The following is a 27746-nucleotide window of genomic DNA, read 5'->3' as shown; positions in this document are numbered from 1 at the left end:
AATATAAAATTAGCCTAATGACAATTTTTTTAAAACTATTTTACAGAGGTGGTGGGTTTGATAGATTGGTGCTAACGTCAAAGCTAGAGGTATGATTTATGACTAATAATCAATTGTAGTATTATGTAATATTATATATTGGTTAAGATTGAAATTATTCATTAATCTTGTCATTGTCATTTATTATTAATTAATAACCTTAAGGTCTATACACATGCTATGAGGAAAAATATCTAGCCTAGAACTAAATAAAAGTACATAAAAAGAAAACAAATAAAAATCTATCCTAGAAACAAAATAAAGGTATACAGACCGTATAATAATAACTCAAACAAAGGTATACAGACCGTATAATAATAACTCAAACACCAACCAAGGTGTAGCTAGCTCTGGGCCCCACCGAAAGCTCAAAATAAGTAGCACACCCCACCGCTTCAAATCCAGTGTGTTCATTTTACATCTCTCTTGCCCTTTTTTACTTTCCTCAAATCTCTTAATCTCTCTCTGCTCTTATTAATTCATACCCCACCGTGTATGAGCCAGCCAAGCCACACTCATTCAACATGAGCAAACAACAACAACAAGACTACATGAAGCTTCAGGTACTTACGTCATTTACATTCACCTCTGTTTTTCGACCACTACTCACCGCTTATTTTTTTTTTATTTTGATGTAGACGTGTGTCCTGAAGTTGAACACACAGTGCGCCTGTGATGGATGTAAACAGAAGATTAAGAAACTATTGAGTAAAGTCGACGGTTAGTCTCATCCTCATTTACTTGACTTACAATCAAAATTACATTTAAAACCCAGATCTACAGATCTGAATTTGTCGCTACTGATTTAGCCAAGATCCTTTAAATTAGTTGCTTTTGCGCTGTTTAAATTACACATCGCAAAAGCAACTAATTTGAACACCGTCGTATTTGACCTAAATCAGGTACCCATAGATATATTTTTAAGTTAATAGAGATATTTTTTGGTTAATAAGATAAACTTAAAGATAATAACGAAGATTATGTTAGTACATATAGATATTTGTGATATGATGGTACTTGGTCCATGGAGTAGTTCTGCCGAAGCTACTGTGACCATAACTGACATGACGTGTTCCCTCTCCACATGCTTCATTTTTTTCCTTTTTCCTTTTTTGTTTTTTTACTTTTTGTATTAATTTTGTCTCTTTATTTTAATAAATCTTGTCCTGTAAAAAAGATCACAATAATTGTAGCCCTGCTTTGTATATATGTGTGAACCCTCGGGTGGGCAAAAGTGAAATTGCACTAATTTTGACGTTATTTTACTAATCTCGTGAAAATAACGTTAAAAGTGACGGACGGTTAATCAGGCATCATGTAGTGGCGTTGATAGCTGAAAGATAAGGGTACATGCACCGATCAGCCGGTGTCCCGATGATTGAGTGCTATGTGCCTTATGTCCAAGGCTTGATGTAAAACTACTATCAAGCCGGGGGTCTCACCGGAAGCAGCCTCTCTATCCCTATGGGGTAGAGGTAAGGCTGCCTACATCTTACCCTCCTCAGACCCTACCATAGCTTTGCTATTGGTGGGATATACCGAGTACGATGATGATGATTTGTTATTTATATTAATTTTGTCTCTTTATTTTATAACTCTTGTCCTGTAAAATTATCACAAAATTTGTTTTGGTAACTGTGCTACAGTTTATTTTTATTTCATAGAAGTATACTAAAACATGGTGTATATTATTATTTGTTCTTTTTTTAATTTAACGCATTTGAAACTACCCTACAACTCGAGTGAGTAATCCTGAGTCCATACTGATTTTGACGTTTGGGCGTCACCACCTTCAATGAGGAAACCAACCGCCGTGGTAAATTCCTTTTGAGTCAAGCCTTAACCATCCGCCTTTGCTATTATTATTTGTTTTTAACATTAGAATCTTTTATCAAGAAACTCACAACTGTTGCCTTAGTTTTCGTATACTTTATAAATATGTTTAGATCGGGAAAACCTATTACCAGGAAACTAGTTGGGCAATAAAGTTGTATTATTACTAATTTGAAAGATAACAATCTAAAACATAGTGTGTATCTTTCTTTATGCACTAGATAGACACAATAAATATTTACTAAATTCAAAAAGTAAAACTAGTGGGTGGAATGAAAGTGATTGGTATAGCTAATAAAGTGGTTTGCGTGTTTGCACCTAAATGTTTGCTTTTGGGCAAAAACAAGACGGTGGCATAACAAAGTTTTGAAAGTGCCTTGCGTGTTTACACGCTTTACTTGTTTCTTCCAAGTTTTGACCACTGGTAGACTATCTTTTTGTTTAATAACAACATGTGACCTATATATATATATATATATATATATATATATATATATATATATATATTTACTTTAAATAATTTTATTGAAATATTGATGTTGTGTTAACTAATATTTGGTAACAAATTTGACAGGGGTGTATAAAACAAGCATAGATCTTGAGCAAGGGAAGATCACGGTGTCGGGAAATGCGGATCCGAATGCGCTATTAAAGAAACTTAACAAGTCTGGTAAACACGCCGAGCTATGGGGCGGGCAAAAAGGCGGTGTTAATCTTATTAATAATCAGTTCAAGAACATGGGTTTTGAAAACAAGAATCAAAAAGGCGGAGGGGGCGGTGGGAAAGATAATCAGAAGGGTGGGAAAGATAATCAACAAATGCAACAGATGCAGCAGATGCTACAAATGCAACGAATGCAAGCAGCAATGAATAAAGGGTTCAAAGACTTTAAGCCGCCTAACAAGGACCAGAAATCGGTTAAGTTTAATTTGCCAGTAGCTGGCGGCGGAGGCGGTGGTGGGAAGTTTGATGATGAGGACGATTTTGATGATGATGAGGATGATTTTGATGATGATGAGTTTGATGATGAGTTTGATGATGAATATGATGATGAGGATGATGATAGTCTTGATGGGATTGATATGAAGCCCAATAATATGAAGAGGGGTCCCGGAGTGGGTGGGAACAGTCCCCGCGGGCCAATGGCTGCAATGATGAATGGTAAGAAGGGACCAGGTGCAGGGTTTGAATTGCCTGTCCAGTTCAAGGGCAAGGGTGGAATGAATGATAATGCTAAAAATGGTAATGGCGGGAAAAAGGGCGGTGATGGTGACGGTGGTAAAAAGAATAAAGGCGGTAAAGAAGGTGGTGGCGGTGGGTTTGGTGGCTTTTTTGGTGGTAAGATGTTTTCTGGTGTTGGTAAAAAGAAACAAAGTGCCTCAAGTCCCAAGGGCGGCAAGAAAGGCGGTGACGGTGGTAAGGGCGGTAATTGGGACAAGAAAGGTGAAGGAAAGCATCATGACGAGGGAAAGTTTAAGGGTGGTGATAAACATGTCGAGTTTCTTGACTTCAAGAAGCCTCAAAATGGCGGTGGTGGCGGCGGCAATGGCGGTGCTCGGAACCTTAGTCAAATGATGGGTGGTAATCCAATGATGGGCCAAATGGGAAACCATCCAATGGGCCAAATGGGTGGTAATCCGATGATGGCCCAACAGATGGCTTATCGTGGTCAAGGGATGGATCATGGGAATCCGTTCAACCAACAGCAGTTGCAGCAACAACAATTTATGCAACAGCAGCAGCAACAACAGTATATGCAAGCGATGATGATGAACCAGCAACGGGCGAATATGTACCCGCAAATGATGTATGGGCATCAGCAGCCTTATGCAGCATACGGGGGGGCGCATATGGGAGCGCCGAGTAATGATAACGTGACTCATATGTTCAGCGATGAGAACACTGAAAGTTGTAGTATTATGTAGTAGGATTTGTGGTTTTAATTTAATTTTATAAGAGTATGAAAGGGTAGTGTAGGAAGAACTTGGAGCTTGTAGTTTGTGTATTGTTTATATGTTATATTAAGTGTTTGTATGAAAAATCACAAGTTTTGGCTCGGAAAAGATCTTTAAAGATCTTTAAATATGTATGCAAATAAAGAGAATTTCAGTGTGTTAAACTATAGATACCTTAGACATTGTCACTATGTATAACTATTAAAATAAAAAAAAGGATTAAAAACCTAAAATTTGAATTTATAAATGTCCATCATGGTATGTTTACAAAAATATGATGATAACTGTGATAGTGTAACAGTTCCTAACAAAGACACTAGAATAATAAGGTTTTAAGTTGAAGTCAAGGTTAGATTAGTTGAGGTAGTGAATGGTTGGCCACCTAGCTAGTATACATATCATATCTATAGAACCTTTAATTTGACATTTGCATCTTGCATTGTTTGGTTGGTCACCCCTCACTACCGGCATGGTGAGGGGTCATGGGTCAAGTGATTGGAAATCAGAAGACGTGACCAGAGTCTCGACATGGACTATACCTAAATGATATTATATTAGAGACCTATTGAATTACAAGATTCATCATTGTTCGTGGTTGATTTTCTAATCTTTTGATAAAAATGATATTTTAAAGATATGGAGAGTATGAAAAACGAAAGTAACATCTAACCTAAGAAGTATGATGCATGTATGCAAATAAGAAAATAGATATAGGATTTGTGGGTGTGTGTAAAACATAAAATTTTCAACATAAAAGGATTTGTTTTTCAAAATTGTGGCACATGTCACGTGTTATATGATTTTAAGTCGGTAACAAAAGATGTTAGGCTGGTACGTGACGATAAATAATAATCAAATTAAGTTTATGTATTGTGTGTGTATAGAGTTATATGTTTTTATGATACATTTATAGGAATCTACATTTTGTATAATAAATAGTTATTTTTGTAATTTTTTCTAGAACAAGGAGAAGTTAGCATGGAACATTAATCATTATTAGGAATTGTTTTTATCACAAAATACATAGTACAAAAGTAAGGTAAAATTGACTGCCAATTTTGTAGTTAAGTCAAATGAATGAAAGGACAAATCAGAGGAGACATCATGTCTGCAAATAATCGTTTTCTTTGTAACAGAAAACACAATATCTTCTTCCTATGCAATGAATCTCTTCTTGTTGCTTTTCATATGATATTACACTTAACTACCTCTATAACTATATTATTTTAGAACGAAAAGCGAATAAAGCTCGGAAACTCAGGGTAACTCAATGATAAAAGGCGACCCATGTGTTTGCGATTGCAGAAAGCGCTAGGTAGCTCAAGCTCTTCATCTTCTATTTCAGAAAAATTCACCAACCAAATGCTCACTTAGTAAATCTCAGTTGGGAATTCGAAAGAACACATAATGTATAAGTTTTTAATAAAACGGTTTAACAAAGAAAAGTTGGGAAGTTTTTTTTTAATGGGCCTCATGATTTCAAAATGGATAAAGCCTTTAGGCAAATCTCCAACGCTATCCTTGTGGCGGGCCATAACGGATCATAAACACATAATATGGGTAAACAATAATTTGAATTAGCCGAACTTAACACACATATTTTTTTTTCTAAAAAATTACACTACTGAGCGAAATAACTGGGTAGGTTGCGGCCTAGCTTAGCCCACATAGAGATCCATCCTTGGCTGCGGGCCCAATGACGGGTAGTCCATTGGACAACCCTTAAGTGATATAAGACCGTCAATAACCATGCACACAATCGGTTTATTTTGTGGAATTAGTTGACTATGGTTACTCATATAATTTTAGGTAAGAGAAGTTAGAGGATGTAATTACGAGAACGTGGGAGAAAACGGTGAAGAAAACGGAGTTGAAACGAGAAAGATATGAAGAAAACAAGAAAATGAGAAAGAGCTCCACCGTGGGCCACGGTCTAGACCGTGGGCAACGGTCCAACTGATCAAAAACGACAGTTTACACCGTACCGTGGTGTTCTGGAGACCATGGAGACCACCGTGGGCCACGGTGCGGAGCTGTAAATGCCGAAATACTTGTTTTTATTCCGTTTTTTGTGTCTTTTCATCTATCTAACACTTTGGAACAACCTAGGGGCGATTTTTGGGTCCAAGAACAACAGTTTGGTGATTCCAATTGTTGATTTAGTGTTTTTAATTCGTATGATTACTATAATCGAAGGGATGATGAACCGGATCATGCTCGGCTAATTTCTTTTATGTTCTCTCCCGAATTGTAAGGTTTTCAATTGGATATTTGTTAATCGTTTATGTTATTTGTGGGATAGTATTTTGATCTTATGATTATTTTTCTATGGTGATTGTGTGTTTGTTTTGTAATTGTTAGTATGGTATAAATTCGTGTTCTTGACTATCCGTTCTTGGTGCCATAGGCAATCGAGATTTAGTAGAAGAGAATTAGGGTTATCAATACTAAACTGATTATTGAGTGACAACCTTGCGTTTTTATAATCCAAGTACTTAGTTCTCTTTTTTCATATCCAAACGCATTTTCACGAACTGTATTTGTGTAGTTCATCTCACAAGTAAACGCTAACTTTATCAAAATTGAAAACCTGAAATCGGTAGAGAGCATTGTTTGTTATATTGTTTAAAACTCGTTTATTGCTTTAGTTGTTTTTGTTAATCAAAACCAAACAACCAAAATACTTGAGTTTATTTTCTGCATTTAGTTTAATATAGATTAATTAAAAGCTACTTAGTAACATATTTTCCACAAACTCCTTGTGTTCGATACCCGCTTACCGCTGTCTAACTAGTTGTATTCGGTTAATTCCTGAGTGAGTCTTCGACCTCACGTCAAATTTTGGCGCCGTTGCCGGGGAGTAGTGCGCAACATGTGTCAGCTTTAGTAGTTTTTGTTTGTTATTTTCGAGTTTACGCTGGTTGTGTTAGTGTGCAGGTACCTACAGGTGTATGCATACTAGAGGCTCTAACAAGCTTCTTGGTTCATCAACTGCATCAAACAACAACATGGATTCACCAGCTCCCACAACCGCATAGATGATAGATCTTACTATATTTTGCGGCTCTATTCCATGCATCTTGTGCAGGGAGCCACTTCACCCTTGTATTGGTCGCCACGAGGCTCGATTTAGACGGGAAAAATCAAAATTTAGAGATCCACTAATGCCTTGCTATGAGAATCCTTCCCCTCATCCATATTTCTATGATTCTGATACAACGGTGGAGGATGGTTATTACTCTAACAGATGGGATCGGGACGAGGATGCTTATTATGAGCCAAGAATGGATGGGCGATGTTTCTGTTGCGGTCGTGATCATACTTTTGATTATGATGTGTGCTCGGTGTATTTGGAAAATTCAAAGTATTGGAATAAAAAATGATGGATGCGTACATCTCAAGACCGTATCGGGGATACCAACAATATCATCCCGAGGAATATTATGTGCCTGAAGGTGTCTATACTTATCAGAACAAGGAGGAGAAAAGGCTTGCTATGTTGGAAGTGATTTTGTCCAAACTCGATCAGTATTTATCAGCACCCAACCTTTTTGATGAAGATCGAATCAGCTGTCTAGTTTCCAAGTGTCAGAAGTTAAAAATGAAGATAGAAATATAAGTGCGTCTCTCACCATTACCTGATGATATTAGAGATTATTCTCACATGGAGGAGAAGGTTGTGGAGGATAATGCCACACCAACAAATTATTTATCTGATGAAGAGTCATGGGTGGATCAGAAGGTGTGTGAAGATGATGAGGCAGAGCAGTCTGATGAGAAGAATGTGTATACCGAACCTCTTCCCATATCCATCATTCCAATTAACAAGTGTGGGGAAGAAGGTTCGGGGAAGAAGATGAAAAGGGCAAAGCTACAAGACATCGGTGTGTATCTCATGAAGTGGATCAGCGAAAACCGCAGGTGCTTTCTAAACATGCCAGTTATACCGAAAAACTTATGAAGGTGGCATGTAATTTTTCGGGCATTCATTGGAAATACATTGGGTAAGTGTGCATTGAGACCACCATAACGTATATCAGGTACGGTCTGGCTAAAGACCTTTAAACTTAGCGCTCTCGGGAGGCAGCCTGAGGATGTAGAGTAGTGTATTTTGTTTGGTTTTTGTTTTGGGTGTGTTTGTGTTTTGACAGGTTCTGCAATTCAATCATCATGGATGCAATAATTCAAGTGTGGGGATGTTTACAATATTCCCTGTGAGATATCAAAGACTCTATGAAATGCGTTTATTCCGGTTAAAGCACAACAACCACATCACTACAAACACATGATCAGGTGCATGTGTTTATCTATCCTGTGTCTTATTTGTTTTCGTGTACTTGGTGGTGTGAAATTTTTGTGTTGGAAATGGTGTTATTTGTGGATTAAATTAGGTTGTTAGCCGTTCATGGTTTGCAGGTGGTATTTCTCGAGTTTAGATTATAAATTGCACCATACATTGGGGACAATGTATCCCAAGTGTGGGGATGAGGAAAATTCTGTTTGTTTTGAACAACTTTGTTTAAAAAAAAATTAAAGAAAAAAATAAAAAAAAAATGTGTTTAAAAGAATCGGAAAGTGGTAAGATGGCGGGGTAAAGTTTTGGTCCATTTTCATGGTCACAATTCCCTAAATAACTTGTGCCTAGTTGTTTTTAAAAGGAGATTATGTAGTTTTCTAACCAAGGTTAGCATGCTTTCGGTGTAATAACTTGCATAAGATATTCGTTTACACTTGAGAATTGAGGAAGTATTGGTTGGTGGAAAAGTTGATATTCTCTGGTAGAACTTGTACAATTAGTGCATTTTGAGATCTTAGCTTGACATGAGTGCAAAAGTGATAGAGGCACTTAGGTTAAGCCTCGTCTGGATGAGCGAGAGTGTTGGTACTGGGGGTTGGGGCCTCATACATTATACATATGAGGATGGTTATGTGAGGGGCGGGGGTTGGTTCCTTTAGAAAACCTTATTGGGCCTATTCTTTTATTTAATCAACCCCGGTGTTATTTTGCGAAATGATCCGACTTAATAGGTTTCTATGTAATTGTTTTAGTATTTATCAGTTAGAGATGTGAAGCATTATGTTTATCATGCTAGTATGTAATGTTCAAGTATTATATTAGTAAAAAAAAGGTTTGTATTAGAATTGTAATGTTTATGTATGCAATGTTCAAAGTATTATGTATTGATGTGAAAAAAAAAGGAAAAAAAAGAGAAAAAAAAAAAGAAAAGAAAAAGAGAAGTTATGATGTTTATAGTTGTTTATTTTTTTACTTAGTTTGTTTGTAATAAGTCGGATCGGATCGCTTGAGCTACTTTCAATATTCCCTTTCATACCCTTACACTTGGCCCCATTACAACCCGTTTTAAGACCTCTTGATTTGTATTCATGTCAAAAGCATTTACATAGGTGGAGATTTGATGATTGTACAAGCGTATGCGAGGAGAATTGACTAAATGTGAAATGTATAGATGATCACCAAGAAAAGGTTGATGTGTAAATGTGTTTTATGTATAGAAAAACCGAAAGCATGTTAGGTTTGGTTAGAAATCTATGGTTTAAATGGAAAGTCAAGTGAACTAGTGCAACCGATAAAATAAGGGAATAGAGTATGACTTGGGACCATAACTGAACCGGAAGTGTGGTAAGATTGGTGGCTACAAGTTGAAAATAATAAATAGTTTGTGTTGAGATGTTGCTTGAGGGCAAGCAACGGGTAAGTGTGGAATGTGACGGGTAGTCCATTAGACAACCCTTAAGTGATATAAGACCGTCAATAACCATGCATACAATCGGTTTATTTTGTGGAATTAGTTGACTATGGTTACTCATATAATTTTAGGTAAGAGAAGATAGAGGATGTAATTACGAGAACGTGGGCGAAAACGGTGAAGAAAACGGAGTTGAAACGAGAAAGATATAAAGAAAACAAGAAAATGAGAAAGAGCTCCACCGTGGGCCACGGTCTAGACCGTGGGCAACGGTCTAACTGATCAAGAACGACAGTTTACACTGTATTGTGGCGTTCTGGAGACCGTGGAGACCACCGTGGGCCACGGTGGGAACCGTGGGCCACGGTGCGGAGCTGTAAATGCCGAAAATACTTGTTTTTATTCCGTTTTTTTGGTGTCTTTTCATCTATCTAACACTTTGGAACGACCTAGGGGCGATTTTTGGGTCCAAGAACAACAGTTTGGTGATTCCAATTGTTGATTTAGTGTTTTTAATTCGTATGATTACTATAATCGAAGGGATGATGAACCGGATCATGCTCGGCTAATTTCTTTTATGTTCTCTCCCGAATTGTAAGGTTTTCAATTGGATATTTGTTAATCGTGTATGTTATTTGTGGGATAGTATGTTGATCTTATGATTATTCTGCTATGGTGATTGTGTGTTTGTTTTGTAATTGTTAGTATGGTATAAATTCGTGTTCTTGACTATCCGTTCTTGGTGCCATGGCAATCGAGATTTAGTAGAAGAGAATTAGGGTTATCAATACTAAACTGATTATTGAGTGACAACCTTGCGTTTTTATAATCCAAGTACTTAGTTCTATTTTTTCACATCCAAACGCATTTTCACGAACTGTATTTGTGTAGTTCATCTCACAAGTAAACGTTAACTTTATCAAAATTGAAAACCTGAAATCGGTAGAGAGCATTGTTTGTTATATTGTTTAAAACTCGTTTATTGCTTTAGTTGTTTTTGTTAATCAAAACCAAACAACCAAAATTCTTGAGTTTATTTTCTGCATTTAGTTTAATATAGATTAATTAAAAGCTACTTAGTAACATATTTTCCACAAACTCCCTGTGTTCGTTACCCGCTTACCGCTGTCTAACTAGTTGTATTCGGTTTATTTTTAAGTGAGTCTTCGACCTCACGTCACCCAACCACCTCAGCCATAGGCGGCTGGTGGTGTAGGACTACGATAGAGATGATCTAATATAAATGTAACCGAGTATTGATCTAATATAAATGTAAAAGAATAGTAGAACATCCTTTAATATTGTTATTTTTGTTTTTATTTTCATTACAAACATCTTGTAATTTTTTATGGTTCTCACTCTACAAAGGATAACAAATAAAGACATAAGCAAGGTCACAAATCTTGATAAATACCGAGTTTACTATTTTATTGTAGGTGTCATTTCACGTAAAGTAGGACATCGAGTGGAAAATCTGACTTCTTAAACTAACTGAAGAAACGTGGATCGACTCGCTGGTAGACGATCAACTTTCCTCGGGTATGAGTATGCTATTTCACCGATGGTTCTCCGGAGTATGGATTCTTCCACCTACAAAACGAGCAGCACCGTGAACTTACCCCTCAGAAAGGGACAGAGGGGTCCTCTTTGGGGTAACCCTCCGGTGTGAGAATAAGAGATTGTAGGAGAAGATAATAATAATCTGAGAGTGAGTAAGGAATTGGAATGTATTTTCTTGCTTACCTCCCCTTGTGGAGGTGGTGTGGTATTTATAGTGCTAGGGTTTCCAATGATTGGGCTCAGATCCCATTAGGGCCTTTTTGGCCTCCTCCTATCGCTTTGCGCCACGTGTCCTTAGGACACCTGGTGCTTTTTCATTGATTATTCTCTGACCCAGGTATTTCACCTGACCCATGTGCAATCACGTGGTAGCACATGGGTTTTGCTGAGTTGTCCACCTTTCATTGGCAGCTGTCAACATCAGCATATTCTTATTCCTTAAAGGATACCTTCTGGAAGGTTGTCTGACGAGCACAATCAAGGTTGTCCTTATCCTGATTTGGATAAGGACGAGGTTGATTATGTGCACGTGTGATATGCGCCTATCCTGAGGATGCGCGAGGTCTTCTCTTTATTCTCACGCGCAGATGTTTCATGCGCAGATGTGATATGCGCAAGCATATGTAATACGCGCCACGCGCATATATGGTGCGCGGGCATGTGATACGCGTGAGCATATGTGATGCGTGAGCATATGTGATATGCGTGAGCATATGTGATGCGTGAGCATATGTGATATGCGCCATGCACATAGGTTTTGGCTTTGTGCCTTCATGATATCTTGATTTCAAGCCTCTTGTCTATGTCTTGTGGGTTGACCCGCCCCGCTCGATGTTAAGGCGGGTACATACCTCTTCAAGCCCCCCCAGTCTAATGTGTGTCTTGTCTCGCGCGAGCGAGGTAAGATAGATATTAGACTTAATAGTTTTCTCTTTTAATAGGTTTTGTCTTTTCCTTTTTTATTTCTCATCGTTGCGCGAAATTCTATCCTTTTGGTTGAAATGAATAGTCTATGTACGTGGTTGGTTGGTACTGACATGCGTCAGAGATGGAGACGTGTCAGAATTTTCGTGTGCTCGAGGCGCTACAGTTGCCTTTCATGTCCCCTCACATAGTGTCAGGAACACGTGTCGCGCTCGTGTTGGCCTGCACCTGCGAGTGGAGGCGCGTGAACTCTGATCAGTACCTGTTTCGTTCCCTTTCATGTCCCCTCACACAGTGTCAGGAACACGTGTCGCGCTCGCGTTGGCCTGCACCTGCGAGTGGGGGCGCGTGAACTCTGATCAGTACCTGTTTCTCTCTCTCCTGGGCCTATAAAAGCAAGCCTTTTGAGTTATTATTCTTCATCTTCCTTGTTATTTCAGAGCTTTTTCCTTCCTTCCATTTTTATTCCGATTAAGTGCCTGTCTTTTGCTTCCAGACTTCCGTTCTTGAAGTAACCTCTGTTTGATTTACAGTTGTATGTCTGATAACCCAGACACCACAATCTCCCCCAGCAAACGCCGTGTAAAGTCATTAGTCATGTCTACTTTGAAAAAGACCGGCAAGGGGAAATGGGCTGCCGAGGCCTCGTCGGAGGAGGTGGGGAAGGTCAAGACAGTGAAGAGGTGGGATGAGATTCCCTGTAAATTGAGACAGTCTGATTTTGACAGTCTCATCGCCTCTCAGGGTTTTCTCCCTGAGTACGGCTGTATGCTCCCGGCGGCCGGGCAAACGGCGGCAGATCCGCCCACCGGCTATATCTCCTTGTACTGCTATTTTTTCACCCACTGCAACCTTCGTCTCCCGATGACAAGGTTTATGGGTGCGCTGCTTCAATTTCATGGGATTCACATATCCCAAGTCCATCCCTTTGGACTTGTGCGCATGACTCATTTTGAGTTCATGTGCAAATCTCAGCGCGAGGAGCCCACCCCTCGGCGCTTTCAATATTTTTATAAACCAAAAATCCAAGATTCTTGGTTCTCATTCGTCCTCGCAGTCAGAAGGTCAAGTGCTGCATTGTTTCCTTCAAGAGCCTTCATGACTGGTCTGAGAAATTTTTTTATATTAAGGCTGGTGTGATTCCCATTCGCATGACCATGCGCGCGATCACTTCTGCGCCCGCGGATGGGAATGTTCTTAAGAACCCAACTGGCGCATAGGTTAATAAGTTGACTGCTGAACCATCCCCCGCCAAGAATATTTGCGAGGAGGCGCTGGTGGGGGTTGGTATGAGCAGGAGGTGGGCCGACAGCGCGACTGAGCCTGTTATCCAAGTTGACGGCTTATGTGAGTTATTAGCTCATTGCATTATTTCTGCGCGAATATAATTCGTTTTGCTGATATCCTTTTGTCTTGTTTTATGCAGTAAGCAAGGAGTACGTCCACGCCGAGCATATGGAGGGTGGCTCTGTCGCGCTGGGCGCTGGGGAAGTTGGCTTCCCCGATCGCTTCGATGAGATGTTCATCCCTGTTGATTTGGGATTCTGCTTTGACAGCGACGCGCCTGGTAGGCCTTTGTATTTATGCTTATGCCTTTAAAGTACCAAATTTGGTTAACATTTCTGTTGCACGTATTGTAGATGCGCTCGAGAATTACGAGCTGGAACTCGCGGAAGAAGAGGTGGAGGAGGAAGCTGAGGTGCCACAACTCAAGCGTAAAGCTAAAGGGAAAACTGGCGCAGGGGCCAGTAAATAACAGAAGAAAAATGATGTCCCTGTTGCTCAGGATCCTCCTGCTCAAGCGAAGGGACTTGAGAAAACGAAGGGGTTTACCTCCAAGTTTTCCTTGTCTTCTTTGCCTCTAGGTGTGGGCAGTCCTCCTGTCCACATGAGGTATGGTGCCGCCACCTCCTCTCTTCGCGCGGCGGAAAAGGGAAGCGGCGCTGCGCCTGCTGTTTCCTCTTCAACAGGTATACTTTGTTTATACTTTATGGTTTTATGAGCGTGATTCCGATAGAGTTATTAATGAATCTTTGCTCACTCAAATGTTTGTAGAGCCGGCGACCTTGGTGGATCAACCTCAGGCGCAACAAGGTACCGAGGCTGCGCCGAAGGTTGCTTCGAAGTCCCCTGTTTTACCCTCAAAAAGGGGGAAATGGACTTCATGGCGATGTTTAACTCGCGAACGGCGGTGCGCCAAGGTATATATTTGCGCTTTTATTTTCTGACTTTTTTCTTTTAAATCAAGTCCTGAATCATCTCTTTGTTGGTTTTTTCATAGGAATTATAGCTGGCACACAAGCTGCTGGCGGCACTGCTGGCGCCGGCGCCAGCGCCGTTGGTTCTGCTCCTGCTCCTGCAAGCACTGAATCTCCCCTCATTGGGATTACTAAGGAGCAGGAGGCTGTTTTACGCGCTGATCTAGCGGCGTCGAGACCTCCCTCACCTCCACCTGCGCGCAGCCCTCCTCGCGAGACTGGTTTTGATTTTTCCAGGTCGCAGGAGAAAAGGCCTGTTACAGAGGAATATGAGGAGGTGCATTTTGAAGACTCCGATGGCGGTCGCGCAAGCCCTGTAGCGCCACGAGATTTCATGGCGCAGCCTTCTCGTGGGGCTGGCGCTGACTTTTCTGCTTGCTCCCCGCAGGTATAAGTTCATTTTGCTCCGCTGCGCGGACTTCCATATTTGTGTTTAGATGACTAAAACATTGCTTTGTGTTTGCTGGAAGCCGATCACATTTACCGCCCGAGATGGAATATTACTGAGGATAGCTCATTTCAGTCCATGGGTGTGTGTGAAGACTTCTGGGCTCATTCTGTGCCTCCAGCTGAAAGGAGGTTTCAGGAGGACCGCGCTCGCGTGGACTTGCTCAATGACCATCTTTTCGCTGGGTCAGCGTCCTTTGCTGCCTCCCAAGAGCTTCGCTATGATTACGTAAAGGTGCGTGATGCTCTTGCGGAGGCCAAGCAAGAGGCTAAGGTATCTGCTTGGAATCTTTCTGACGCTCGAGAGAGAGCTGAGAAACTCCAAGCAGAACTCAGCGAGAACCGAGCAAGTGCCAACGCTGCCTTCGTGAAGCGCGGGCATGAGCTGCAGGCTGCGCGGGAGAAGCTGCAGGCAGCAGAGGCGGACGCGGCCAAGTACGCGCGGCGAGTGCGCGACTTGGAGCTGGATGCAGAGGCGCTTGACCAAGCTCTTGTGCAGTCTATCACTGACAAATCTTCATTAGAGAGTGAGGTTGCGCGCCTGAAGAAAGAGCTTGAGGCCGCGCGGGCAGAGAAGGATGAAGCCCTGGCGACGGCAGCGTCTAGCCAAGAAGCGCTCGATGCTGCGCGAGCGGAAAGGAAAGAGGCCTTGGCGGCAGCAGCGTCCGACAGAGAGGAGCTGAAACAGACCAAGGAAACTGTTGAGTTGTTAAACTCTCAGATTCCTGCTCTTGAGACGTCTGTTTCTTCCCTCGCGCAGGATCGCCAATGGCTAGTCTCACAGGGTATGACTCGTTGAGCTTATACGATGAAATACTCAGACGAGTTTCAGACCCTTGTGATGGATTGCAACGCTGCCTCGCGCTTGGTGGGTCGAGCTGAAGGGTTTAAGGATGGCTGTGAATATAGCATGCTGAAGAAGAACCCATCCGACTACCCTTATCAGCTCGACGTTGTCTGCGCGGACATGGCCGAGGTGGGGGAGAAGTATTTGAATACTCCCATTCCCATCCTTGAGCAGGTATTTTAACCTTAATGAGTTTACCTTGACTTATTTTCCTAGTCTTTTTGTAATCACACTTTTCCTTATGCTTTGCAGATAGCCTCGCTTGCTGATCAGCCCGATCTCGGCGCTCTAAAGAAATTACTTGACGAGTGTGAAGGGGCTGGTGGCGGCGATGATGGCGCGGGCAATGCTGCCTCTGCTAGCGGCTCTGGCGTGGCCAAAGGACCCGCTCCTGACACTATTGTGATAGAAGACGAATCCGAACAGCTTGACTATGGGAAGTTTGGAGATGACGAGGAGCGGGCTGCGCCAGATGCTGAGGGTGGTAATGATGAGGGCGATGAAGAGGCTGACGTTGATATAGAAACTTGAGAAGCCCTTCATGTTTTTTTTTTTTTTTTTTTTTTTTTTTTTTTTTTTGTAGTTTGTATCTCATCATATTGTAAATTTGTAAACTTCTATGTTTTGGAATGAAATTTTGTTTTTCCCTTATTCGCATCTTGCGCATTCCCCATTCATCTCTTTATATTGCATGTTTGCTTGTTGAATATAAGATATGCTTGCACGTTGAAATAAGAACAAGGTTGTAAGGAAATTATTTTACTTAATCCTTGTCATATTTTAAGTGATTTTGCAATATCCTGACTATGTTGACACGTGCCTTGGCGTTTCATTATTCCTCTTTTGCACGACGTTATCGCGCATTTATTATAGGGAATTATGAGTTTTTTAGCCTTTACGTGTCAGTATGTGTTACTCTGATATCCATTACAATTCCATGCGCGACCTCGACCTGAGACCTTAACAACTATGTTTTGGCATGTGCTTTGCCTTAGTTGTGCTTAGGTATTTTTATGGTCAGGCTGCGTAGCATGTAGGATGGATGTTGTGAGTGATTTGAGCTAAGGCTCATATTATTGGGCTAAGGCCCTGAGCTAAGGCTCATATATTGGGCTAAGGCCCTGACGTTTTAGAGTTAAAACTCGTTAACGCGTTTGAGCTTGAAGCTCGCGCATGTATGTTTTACTTCGTTTTATTTTTTGTTTTGATGTCAATACAATGTTGTCATATTGCTCAAAATTAATAAAGGGAAGTGTGAAACATGTATGCAAAAGGTAATAGAACACACATTAAGAGAAGATAGTGCGTATCATTATTCATAATGGCTTAAAAAGCCTTGATTACAAACTTGACAATTTTTACATGAAACATTTTCTAAGCTGTGCTGCGTTCCATGCCCGCGGGATCTTCTTTCCATTCAAATCTTTTAAAGCGTATGCGCCTTTTCCCAATTCTTCTGAGACTTGATAAGGTCCCTCCCAATTGGGGGACATCTTTCCCGGGGGTATCGCGCGGCTAGCTTCATTGTTTCGAAGGACAAAATCATTCTTCTTGAAGTGGCATTCTTTCACGCGCTGATTGTAATATTTTTCCAGTTTTTTCTTGTATTTGGCTTCACTGATGATAGCCGCCTCTCTGCGCCCTTCAAGTAAGTTGAGATCCAACCTCCTTTCGCGCTCGTTATCAATCTTACTCATCATGAGCACTCTATGGGATGGGCATCCAATTTCTGCTGGAATCATAGCCTCCGTTCCATAGGTTAGGCTGAACGGGGATTCACCATTGCTGGTTTTGCTTAATGTCCTGTGCGCCCACAGGACATTAGGTAGCTCTTCGACCCAAGAATGGGATTCTCCCTCCAACCTTTTCTTCATCCCATTTAGCAAGCTTTGGTTCGCGCGCTCCACTTGGCCATTCCCCTGAGGGTGGTATACTGAAGTGAAGATTTGGTTGATGCGCAATTCCTTGAGCCAACTGGATATCTTCCTGTCGGTGAATTGTTTGCCATTGTCACTCACAATTTCCATGGGAAGGCCAAAACGGCATATGATGTGGCTCCAAATAAATTGCTTCATCGCCTCGGCTGTGATTTTTGCTAGTGGCTTGGCTTCAACCCATTTTGTGAAATAGTCTACTGCCACTACCAAAAATTTTACTCGCCCTTGCGCTTGCGGTAGGGGACCCACAATATCGATTGCCCATTTGTGGAAATTCCATGCGGAGGTCACCGGAATCAAGTTGTTCTTTGGCCGCATAGTGTTTGGCGCATAGCTCTGACACGCTTTGCATTTTTGGATCTCTTTTAACGCATCCAAGTACATGCCTGGCCAATAGTAACCTGCGCTCATTGCCTTGGCAACCACCATGCGCGGGCCAGCATGTATTCCACAGATTCCTTCGTGTATCTCTCTGATCACATAGCTTGCTTCCTCAGCATCTAGGCATTTCATGAGTGGTCCAAGATAAGAGCGTCGATATAATGTACCATCAAGCAGTTCATAGTTCTGCGACTTGTGTCTTATATTCCTCGCCTGTGCGCGATCGTCCGGTACCTTTCCCTCCTTCAAGAATTCCATTATTGGAGTTATCCATGATGAAGGTGTTGTATGAATTACAAGGACAGACTTCGCTCCCACCGACGGGTTGCTCATTACTTCTACCCTGACATCTTTGCCAAAGTGATCGAAGCTGGTTGATGCCATCTTGCTCAGCGCGTCGGCAGATTTGTTTTCACTGCGCGGAATATGTATGATTCTGAAGCAGTCAAATTGCTCGATGAGCTTTTTCGCCTGCTCTAGATACAGAGGCATGGTGTTCTCCTTGGCATCATAAAGGCCATTGACCTGTGCTGCTACCAAGTATGAATCAACATGGGCCTCTAGCTTTTTAACTCCGAACTTGTGCGCGATGCGCAGGCCAGCCAGCAGGGCTTCATACTCAGCTTCGTTGTTGGTGCTCTTGAAATCCAACCTGATTGCATAAGTATACTCATGATTTTCTGGATCCACCAGTTTGAGGCCTGCGCCGGACCCTTCGTTGTTTGAAGCTCCATCAGTGAATAATCTCCAAACATTTTCTTCATTATTGGCTCGCGGAGGGTCTACCTCGCGCTGAGCCTCTTCAATTTTTCCTTCAGGGATTTCTGCGATGAAATCAGCTAAGACTTGTCCCTTTATTGCTGGACGGGGCTTATAGGCGATCGTGTGCTCTCCTAATTCCAGCGCCCATTTTGTCAGCCTTCCTGAGAGCGCGGGACGCCGCAAGACTTGCTGGATGTTGTAACCAGTCAGAACTTCAATAGGATGACCATTGAAATATCTATGAAGCTTGCGCGACGCGTGTGTTAGTGACAAAACTAACTTTTCCATGATAGAGTAGCGCGTCTCAGGATCTGTCAGCACCCGACTCACATAATATATTGGTGTTTGGATTCCCTTGCGATCCACCAACAACACTGCGCCGATGGCGCGCTCTCCTGCTGACAGGTACAATGTTAGAGTTTCGCCAGGAAGTGGAGCTATGAGCGCAGGCAGATTTATCAAACATTCTTTTATTTCACTGAAAGCTTGCTCGGCCTCAGGCGTCCACTTGAATTGGCTTTTCTTTAGGCAATTTCTCAATGTGTTAACAAATGGGGTAGATTTGCTTGCATGGTTCGCTAGGAACCTGTTAATTGATACCAATCTACCATTCAACTTTTGAACTTCCTTCATGGTGGATGGTGAGGGCATATCAAGGATGGCCTCCACCTTCTCTGGGTTCACCTTGAAACCATCCTTGGTGACCATTACACCTAGAAATTTCCCTTCTTGTACGCCGAAAGTGCATTTGCTCGGGTTGAGCTTCATGTTTACTTCCTTTAGGCGCCAAAGGGTTTCTTCGATGTCTTTGAGCATTTGTTTTTCCTCCCTGCTTTTGATCACCAAATCATCCACGTAGACTTCTAGGTTTCTTCCAATTTGCTCGTTGAAAACCGCATCCATAAGTCTTTGGTAGGTGGCTCCCGCATTCTTCAAACCAAAGGGCATTTTTGTGTAACAAAAAACACCCTTGTCGGTTCTGAAGGCAGTCTTGTCCTCGTCTTGTGGTGCCATTTGAATTTGGTGATAGCCCTTGTAGGCATCCAGGAAACATTTGAGCTTGAATGGCGCCACAGAGTCCACTTTCGCGTCGATGTTTGGGAGGGGGTAACAATCTTTTGGACATGCTTTGTTGAGGTCCTTGAAGTCAATGCATATCCTCCATGACCCGTTGCTCTTCTTTACCATCACAGGATTGGCTACCCATGTCTGGTATCGTATTGGGCGGATGATGTTTGCGTGCAGTAGATCCTCTACTTGCTCATTCATGGCCTTCGCCTTCTCATCCCCCATGACTCTCTTCTTTTGAGCAATTGGCTCTACAGACTTGAACGTGTTGAGAGAATGTTGCGCCAGGTCTCGCGGAACCCCAGTCATATCAGAATGTTGCCACGCGAAGACCGACATATATGTTGTGAGCAATCTTTTCATTCTCAACCTCGTGTCGTCTGATATCGTAGCTCCAATTGTGATTGTTTGCTCTGGGAATTTTGGGTTGAGAATCCATTCCTCTGGCGCTTTGTCTGCCATTGGAAGTTTCATTCTCCCTTCCCGCGGTATACTTGTCACTGCGCACAAATGATCTCGGTATACAAATGTTACACCTGTTGGTGTTGGGAACCCCAACGCGCCGTGCGCTGGCGACGGTATGGCGTTGAATTGGGCAATCGTTCCTCTACCCAAGATCATATTGTGGCATGAAGTGGTGGGCAAGACCAAGAAGTTGACAATTTCGGCTCGCTTGTGTTTCTCATCCCCCATAGTTAGTTCAAATTGTATCTGACCTAGGGGGTGAATGATTTCATTTGAAACACCAGAGATTGGTGCATTCACAATTTCGAGCCTTGCTTGGTCTGCTGGATCCAACTTCCTGAAACATTGCTCATACATGATGTCTGATTCACTGCCAGTGTCCACCAGGACTTTTGACACTTCATAATGAGCAATGTGTGTAGTGATGACTAGAGGACTGCTGATAGAAGGGCCTCCCCTGATTCTTGGGAAGATTACTTGTTGCTCGCGCCAATCTCCTTGGACTTGCGTGCTTCTCTTTCTCGATCTTTGCCCTTGCCTTCCTCCCTCGGCTACACAGATTCTTTTGAACTTTTTGCTGGCTGAGGCTCCATCTGGTTGTTCATTTTCTGGTCTTGGGTTTTTCACCAGGTGAGCCAACTTGCCTGATTTCACATCTCTTTCTATCGCATCATTCAAATGGTGGCATGCATCGGTGTTGTGCCCTGTGGACTTGTGAAACTCACAATACTTGCCACTGTTTGGTGGTCCCTTATAGTGTAGTGGCTTGGGGCTTTTGAACTGGACATTCTCTGTGCTTAGCACTTGTGAAGGCGTTTTAGTGAGGGGAGTCCATATTCTTGGTAGAGGTCTGTTAGGCTCTCTGCCGCCTTCCCTCTTGTCACCCTCTCCGCGATTACGAATGTCTTTTTGGGGCTGGGGTGAGCTTGGTTGCGCCTGCTTTTCTGCGGGAGAAAAACTGGTTTGTTGCAACCTGGACCATACAGAGTTTTGTTTGCCCCTCCTTTCGTTGTTGCGCGGTGCTTCTGCTTGATGCCCTCTTTCTCTTGCTCTATCTTGGGCAATTTGTTTTTCATTTCGCGCGAAGACTCACGATGCTTCCATTAGCTTAGCCCAAGTGGTTGGCATGCCATCTCTGCTCACAAGAGCTCTGCGGAGTTGATCACTGCGCGCACCTTGTATAAAGGCCACACGCAAGAGTTGCTCAGTGATACCTCCAATTGCAAGAGATTCCTGATTGAAACGAGTTATGTAGTCTTCAATCGTTTCATCATTCCTGCGCACGCAGTGCATGATGTCATCAGGGTCGCACGTGTGTCTGCGCTGCTGTACGAAGTGAGCTTGGAACTTTTCCAATAGCTCTTCGAACCCATCGATTTGCCCAGTCGGCAAGCTTTCGAACCAGACACGCGCCGCGCCCGTGAGGCAGCGAGCAAACATGTGACACCATGTTGGCATCGTCCAGCTTTCTAGGTTTCCAGTGTTATAAAAACCTTGTAAGAAATCGTCTGGATCTGTTGTGCCATCGTACTTGCCCAACCCACTTGGCATCTTGGTTTTGTGTTGAATGGGAGCCTTCGCGATGCGCTCAGTGAATTTTGAATGCTTCACCAAGATGGCTGGCCTGTACGGTGTGGTTACGTCCACTTGCCCTCTCGCTGGTGGGTTGTACGGTGTGTACAGATCCAGATCGGCTTTGGCTCCAGGCGCCATGTTCATGTGCGCGCGGAGCTGTGAGCCTCCTGCATGAGTATCTCGCGTCTTCCTCATGCTGTGCACTTCTTCATCACTAAAATCAGCGTGTTCAGTGTGAACAGAGTGACCATCTTCCGGCGCGCGCGCCCGTTTTGTTGTTCCTTGAATGGTTTGCTTATCAAACGCGAGCCTTTGTGTTAAGTCGGCTAACTTTTTGTGTTTGACCAGCTCATTGTATTTGTCCATTAAACGTCGTTGTTCGTTTATGAGCCATTCTTTAGGGTCATTGGTTTCATCTTCTGGACCCATTGGTCCTTTTTGTTTCTCGCCAGTAAGATTTTGGAACGTGAGATCGTCTGGAGGAGTTTCAGTCTGACTATGAGGAGTTGTGATGAAGGGATGGTTACTGGTGGTGTGCGCAGAATCACGCGGCACCCTCAGAAACTGCTGTCCCTCATTAACATCCTCACGCTCAATATCCTCCAGAACTTGATCGCTGTTTCGAACACCAGAAACCATGGTGAAGTTTTTCAGAGAGAACTGATGAGATTTTGTTGCCGTTGTAACAGGTGATGGCGCCAATGAAGAAACGTGGATCGACTCGCTGGTAGACGATCAACTTTCCTCGGGTATGAGTATGCTATTTCACCGATGGTTCTCCGGAGTATGGATTCTTCCACCTACAAAACGAGCAGCACCGTGAACTTACCCCTCAGAAAGGGACAGAGGGGTCCTCTTTGGGGTAACCCTCCGGTGTGAGAATAAGAGATTGTAGGAGAAGATAATAATAATCTGAGAGTGAGTAAGGAATTGGAATGTATTTTCTTGCTTACCTCCCCTTGTGGAGGTGGTGTGGTATTTATAGTGCTAGGGTTTCCAATGATTGGGCTCAGATCCCATTAGGGCCTTTTTGGCCTCCTCCTATCGCTTTGCGCCACGTGTCCTTAGGACACCTGGTGCTTTTTCATTGATTATTCTCTGACCCAGGTATTTCACCTGACCCATGTGCAATCACGTGGTAGCACATGGGTTTTGCTGAGTTGTCCACCTTTCATTGGCAGCTGTCAACATCAGCATATTCTTATTCCTTAAAGGATACCTTCTGGAAGGTTGTCTGACGAGCACAATCAAGGTTGTCCTTATCCTGATTTGGATAAGGACGAGGTTGATTATGTGCACGTGTGATATGCGCCTATCCTGAGGATGCGCGAGGTCTTCTCTTTATTCTCACGCGCAGATGTTTCATGCGCAGATGTGATATGCGCAAGCATATGTAATACGCGCCACGCGCAGATGTGATATGCGTGAGCATGCGATATGCGCCACGCGCAGATGTGATATGCGTGAGCATATATGGTGCGCGAGCATGTGATACGCGTGAGCATATATGATGCGTGAGCATATGTGATATGCGTGAGCATATGTGATGCGTGAGCATATGTGATATGCGCCATGCGCATAGGTTTTGGCTTTGTGCCTTCATGATATCTTGATTTCAAGCCTCTTGTCTATATCTTGTGGGTTGACCCGCCCCGCTCGATGTTAAGGCGGGTACATACCTCTTCACTAACCAATGAGTCACTAAATATAAACTTAATAATTCATATACTGTCTACAAGACTACAACTATAAGTCATTAAGTTTATAAATCAAAATTGAAAACAAAATCAAACATGAAAAGTGAAACTTGAAACATTAGACACGTTAAAAATTGAAATCACATCAAACATGAAAATCAAAACATCACATAACTGAGATCAAATAGTTAATTGAGTTCGTCCCTAGGCAGTCCAATAGTCGATCAAGATGGGTTTGTGAATTCGATCATCAAGATCCCATATTGTTTTTCCATGCTTAGCATTCGATCGTCTCACCTCCCATTTCTGTCCTTGCTTTTTTTTGGGTTGGGCTAATGTCTAACAGTAACGTGTATAGTTTGATACTTGTGTAAATGATCAAATAGGCTAAGGCCGACAATGAAGTCAAGTTTTCCTTAGTATATTAGTAAATTAGATTAGATTTTCGCATTATAACAAAAGCTCATTAATCGATAATAATTCATACTAACAATTTCACTACCGATATTCGTCGCTTTCGTTTCCGCTGCTAATAACAATCTCATTCACATAATAATCTTGTATTTACACTTGAATACAATTATAAATCTATTTTAATTATGCAAGTAAGATCGTTTTTAACTCTTAGTAAAAAAATTGAAACCTCATAGTGCTATTTGTTAAATTATCATTATCAATTATTATAAGCTAAATCAGTACTTGTACGGTACCGTAGGCACCAATAATGAAAATACCGATACCGAATATACTAAAAAGTAGGCGTCAATACCGAATGTGCTTGGTTTGGTACATGTACAATATTGTAGGCAAAATTTTGATAAATACAAGTATCAAACCGTTCTGTCCTATACTGAAACATAAAATACTTGGTACTGAATTATTACCGATGGTACCTTAACACAGTAACATGTGATATATGCAAAGCCACCAAAGGTCCGAAACATAGACTTTGGTGACTTTCGTATACACGACTTAAACCTCGTATCAACCCATTCACACTCTTTAAACATTTCGAACTAGTTCCATCAACATTGAATAATAATAATAATAATAACAATAATAGCGTTACAGTATTCTTAGGGTTAACATAAAACCGTAGGGTAGTAGAAGGTGAAACAAACAAAGAAGAAGAAGAAGAAGAAGAAGATGCATTCGTTCGGATTCAGAGCCAATGCACTCCTCACGTTCTCTCTTACGATTCTGGCTCTGATCTGCGCCATGGCTTCTATTTCTGATAATTTCAACTCTCCTTCACCTACTGCTACTGTTCAGGTTTCTCTTAAACCCCTGTTTGTTTGTTTTTTTTTTCATTTTGATTCAATTTTATTATTCGGCTTTAATTTACTAGTGTTTGGTGATTTGGGTTTTGTAGATCTTGAATGTTAATCGGTTTTTGAAGAAATCAAGCGGAGATGACGAGGTACTTTCTTAATTCTTGTTTTGATTTGCGATTAGTGGTTCGATCTGTTTTTTGATTACTTAAAGGAATTGAATTGTTGAGTTTGATCGGCTTGTCTACTTCTAGGAACCAAGGTTGTAAAAATCCCGATTAGGCGCTGATCCCGACTAACGCTTAGCGACATATTGGATTCAATAGGGTCAATGATTATGTTGTTGTGAGTTAGGAACATTTTTATGATTAATTTCTGAAATATGTGATTTTTTAGGTCTTAGATATGTGGTCAACTTGGTAACCGCTTTTAGTCGACTCATGGAAATGTATGCAACGAATCTTGGTGAATATAGTTTCTTGCATATTTCATGTATTAGGTTGTAAAATGTGATTTGAGAATATATGGTACCATGGTTGTAAAAATCCCGACTAGGCGCCGATTAAATCGCTGTTTAATTACAATTAGTTCCGATTAATCAGTAGTCCCCACCCCATCACTTGACTAGCGTCTAGAGGTTAGTATGAATTATTTTAGGATGTTAGATGTATGGTCAACTTGTTAACCGCGTTTAGTCAATTCATGGATATCTTTTCTTGCAAATTTCATGTATTAGGATGTTTTGTGTGGTGTAGTTTGATTATTGATAGAAATATGATTTTATTGTTTGATTTTGATGATAAAGTACTTAATTTTCTCTTAATTACTGTTTATTTGAAATCCAAAAACTATATATTATTGTAACTTAGAATAGCTAACTGTTGTACTAAACATGGTTTGGACTTGGACCATAATTGCAGTTGCTTATATTGTCTTAAAGATAGTGATCTAACAGTTAGATGTTTTCCATTGATGCAGGTTGGATTAACATTGGACATATCTGCAGACCTACAGTCGCTGTTCACATGGAATACCAAGCAGGTTATATATACTATTTGTTATTGTTTATCTGCAGTATTTCAAATGAAGATGTAGTTACTAGTTAGTGGTCTTGTTTAACCATACTGAGAAGCATATTTAGCTTCTAAGTTTCTACCTTTAGAAAGGAAAAAACTAATCTTGAATTAGACCGACTTACAGTCTTACACGTGTTTGTATAAGAACGTCATTGTTTTATCCTTGTAACGGATTGCACAAGTTCAAGTTTGTATTTTTATGTGCAGGTTTTTGTATTTTTAGCTGCTGAATACAGCACTCCAAAGAATTCTTTGAATCAGGTATGATGATTAGTCATCTGTTTTCCAAAATTCAGCTGTGTTTTAGTATGTGCTTGATGACTAAATCAGAAAAAAATTGACAGGTTTCATTGTGGGATGGTATCATACCAGCAAAAGAAGATGCAAAGTTTTCTGTAAAAGCTAAGAACAAGTACAAGTTTATCGATCAGGTGATTATCTTTTCAAAAGTTTAAGCTCAATGGTTGTTTGGTTGGTTTGTTTTCTGATTATATAATTTATCTGTATATAATCCAGGGAAGCAATCTTAGAGGGAGAGATTTTAACATGACTTTGCATTGGCATGTGATGCCAAAAACTGGTAAAATGTTTGCAGACAAGTTGGTCTTGCCCGGTTTTCGCTTGCCCAAGTCGTACAGATAACGTGGATAGCGTATGATTTGACAGACGACAATAGAGGATTGTTTTTCTCTTTTCTTAAACTAGACAAACCATGAGAGCGTAATACTATGTTTTAACGTTTTTAGTCTGGTAAACTTAATTATCTTTTTTACTTTTGTCTCTTCTTGCTTGCCAATCCTTAAAAATAAGACCATCTACAAAAAAATGTATAGAGAAAACAGTTACTTTTGGGTGGTTTTAGACCGCCAAAGCCTAAACTTTAGTCAGGTGGGTTAACCGTTAGCAGACGGTCCTCGATTCAACCAAACTAATTGGTTAGTTAGAGAACTTATATAGACCTAAATTTTAGTTGTGGTTTTGGTTTTAAGTCGCAATCGACTTTAACTGACCTTTGCCCACCTTTCTGGTTTATAACACGAGTTAATTTGTTGGAAGAAGTTTGTATATACCTTTCGAAACTTCTTTAATATTGGATATACAGGATCAAAACTTTAAAATATCAAATATACTATTTTCTAATATTGTAAGCATAAAACAATTTTACACGTGCTAACTTTTACTAGTCACAGCTTCTAATCCCCCCCAACCCACCCACCATAACCCAAATCAATTTGTCCATCCCATTGCATTCCGCCATCACTGCACACCTCAGCTGTTCTTAACGACCCAACGTCACCAAAGAGATTCATGACGTAACCAGGCGGAAAGCTGTCTCATTAATAGTTACCGAATAGTTTGAAATTCTCATGCTCAAGGAATCAAATAGAGCCTCGTATGACGCATGAAGTTTAATTTTAAGCCATGTATTTATCAGGTTTTGAAGAGACTTAACGTTATATTTTGAATATAAGTTGATGATGATGTATCAGCAGCATAAGCATTTTTAAGCCATTTAATGTGCAAATCATTTTTGAAGAAACATGAGCCATTCAACAAATGAGAGCTAAAACATAAGGGGGGACGACGCAGCGTGGTGCCCCTTAGCACACCGCCGCCGCCCCCTTGTCACGTTGAAAAGAGGGTGTTTGCGTGATGGGTGTCACGCGTGAAGAAGGAGGATTCCAAGAAAAAGAGCCGTTGGATGTAGCCGTTGGAGGAGGGGGGGGGGGGGGGGTTAAATAAAAAAAACAATATAAAACCAAAACATAAACCAAATCCAACTCAAAAACATTCTCAAGCTTTCCATTCATTCACAACAAAAAAATATGGAATTTCCGAAACACTCGATGCCCTTAGACACCGATAGCTCTTCGTCTTCGGACGATGACATTCTCGAATGGTTCCCGTTGCTATATAAAGAACTTGAAGGCCCGAGCCGTCC

The 27746-nt window shown here is 41.4% G+C and overlaps 2 protein-coding genes across 2 annotated transcripts; both read left to right on the top strand.

Annotated features, from left to right (window-relative positions):
- Window positions 1–429: 429 nt before the first annotated feature.
- LOC143532685 (uncharacterized) lies at window positions 430–3936 on the top strand. Its single transcript, XM_077027669.1, has 3 exons — window positions 430–602; window positions 678–759; window positions 2447–3936. Exons 1-3 carry the CDS (start codon window positions 564–566, stop codon window positions 3796–3798), a joined length of 1473 nt encoding a protein of 490 aa, XP_076883784.1. The 5' UTR covers window positions 430–563; the 3' UTR covers window positions 3799–3936.
- A 20602-nt stretch (window positions 3937–24538) lies between these two features.
- LOC143532672 (signal peptidase complex subunit 3A-like) lies at window positions 24539–26582 on the top strand. The gene is made up of 6 exons (XM_077027655.1): window positions 24539–24729; window positions 24830–24877; window positions 25707–25769; window positions 26012–26065; window positions 26149–26235; window positions 26321–26582. Exons 1-6 carry the CDS (start codon window positions 24604–24606, stop codon window positions 26444–26446), a joined length of 504 nt encoding a protein of 167 aa, XP_076883770.1. The 5' UTR covers window positions 24539–24603; the 3' UTR covers window positions 26447–26582.
- Window positions 26583–27746: the final 1164 nt, after the last annotated feature.

The sequence above is a fragment of the Bidens hawaiensis genome, unplaced genomic scaffold (genome assembly GCF_021521415.1).
Source record: "Bidens hawaiensis isolate Kalapana, Puna unplaced genomic scaffold, B.hawaiensis_p1.1 tig00009540_1, whole genome shotgun sequence".
Lineage (NCBI taxonomy): Eukaryota > Viridiplantae > Streptophyta > Magnoliopsida > Asterales > Asteraceae > Bidens > Bidens hawaiensis.
This window is presented reverse-complemented; position numbering and strand designations above follow the sequence as displayed.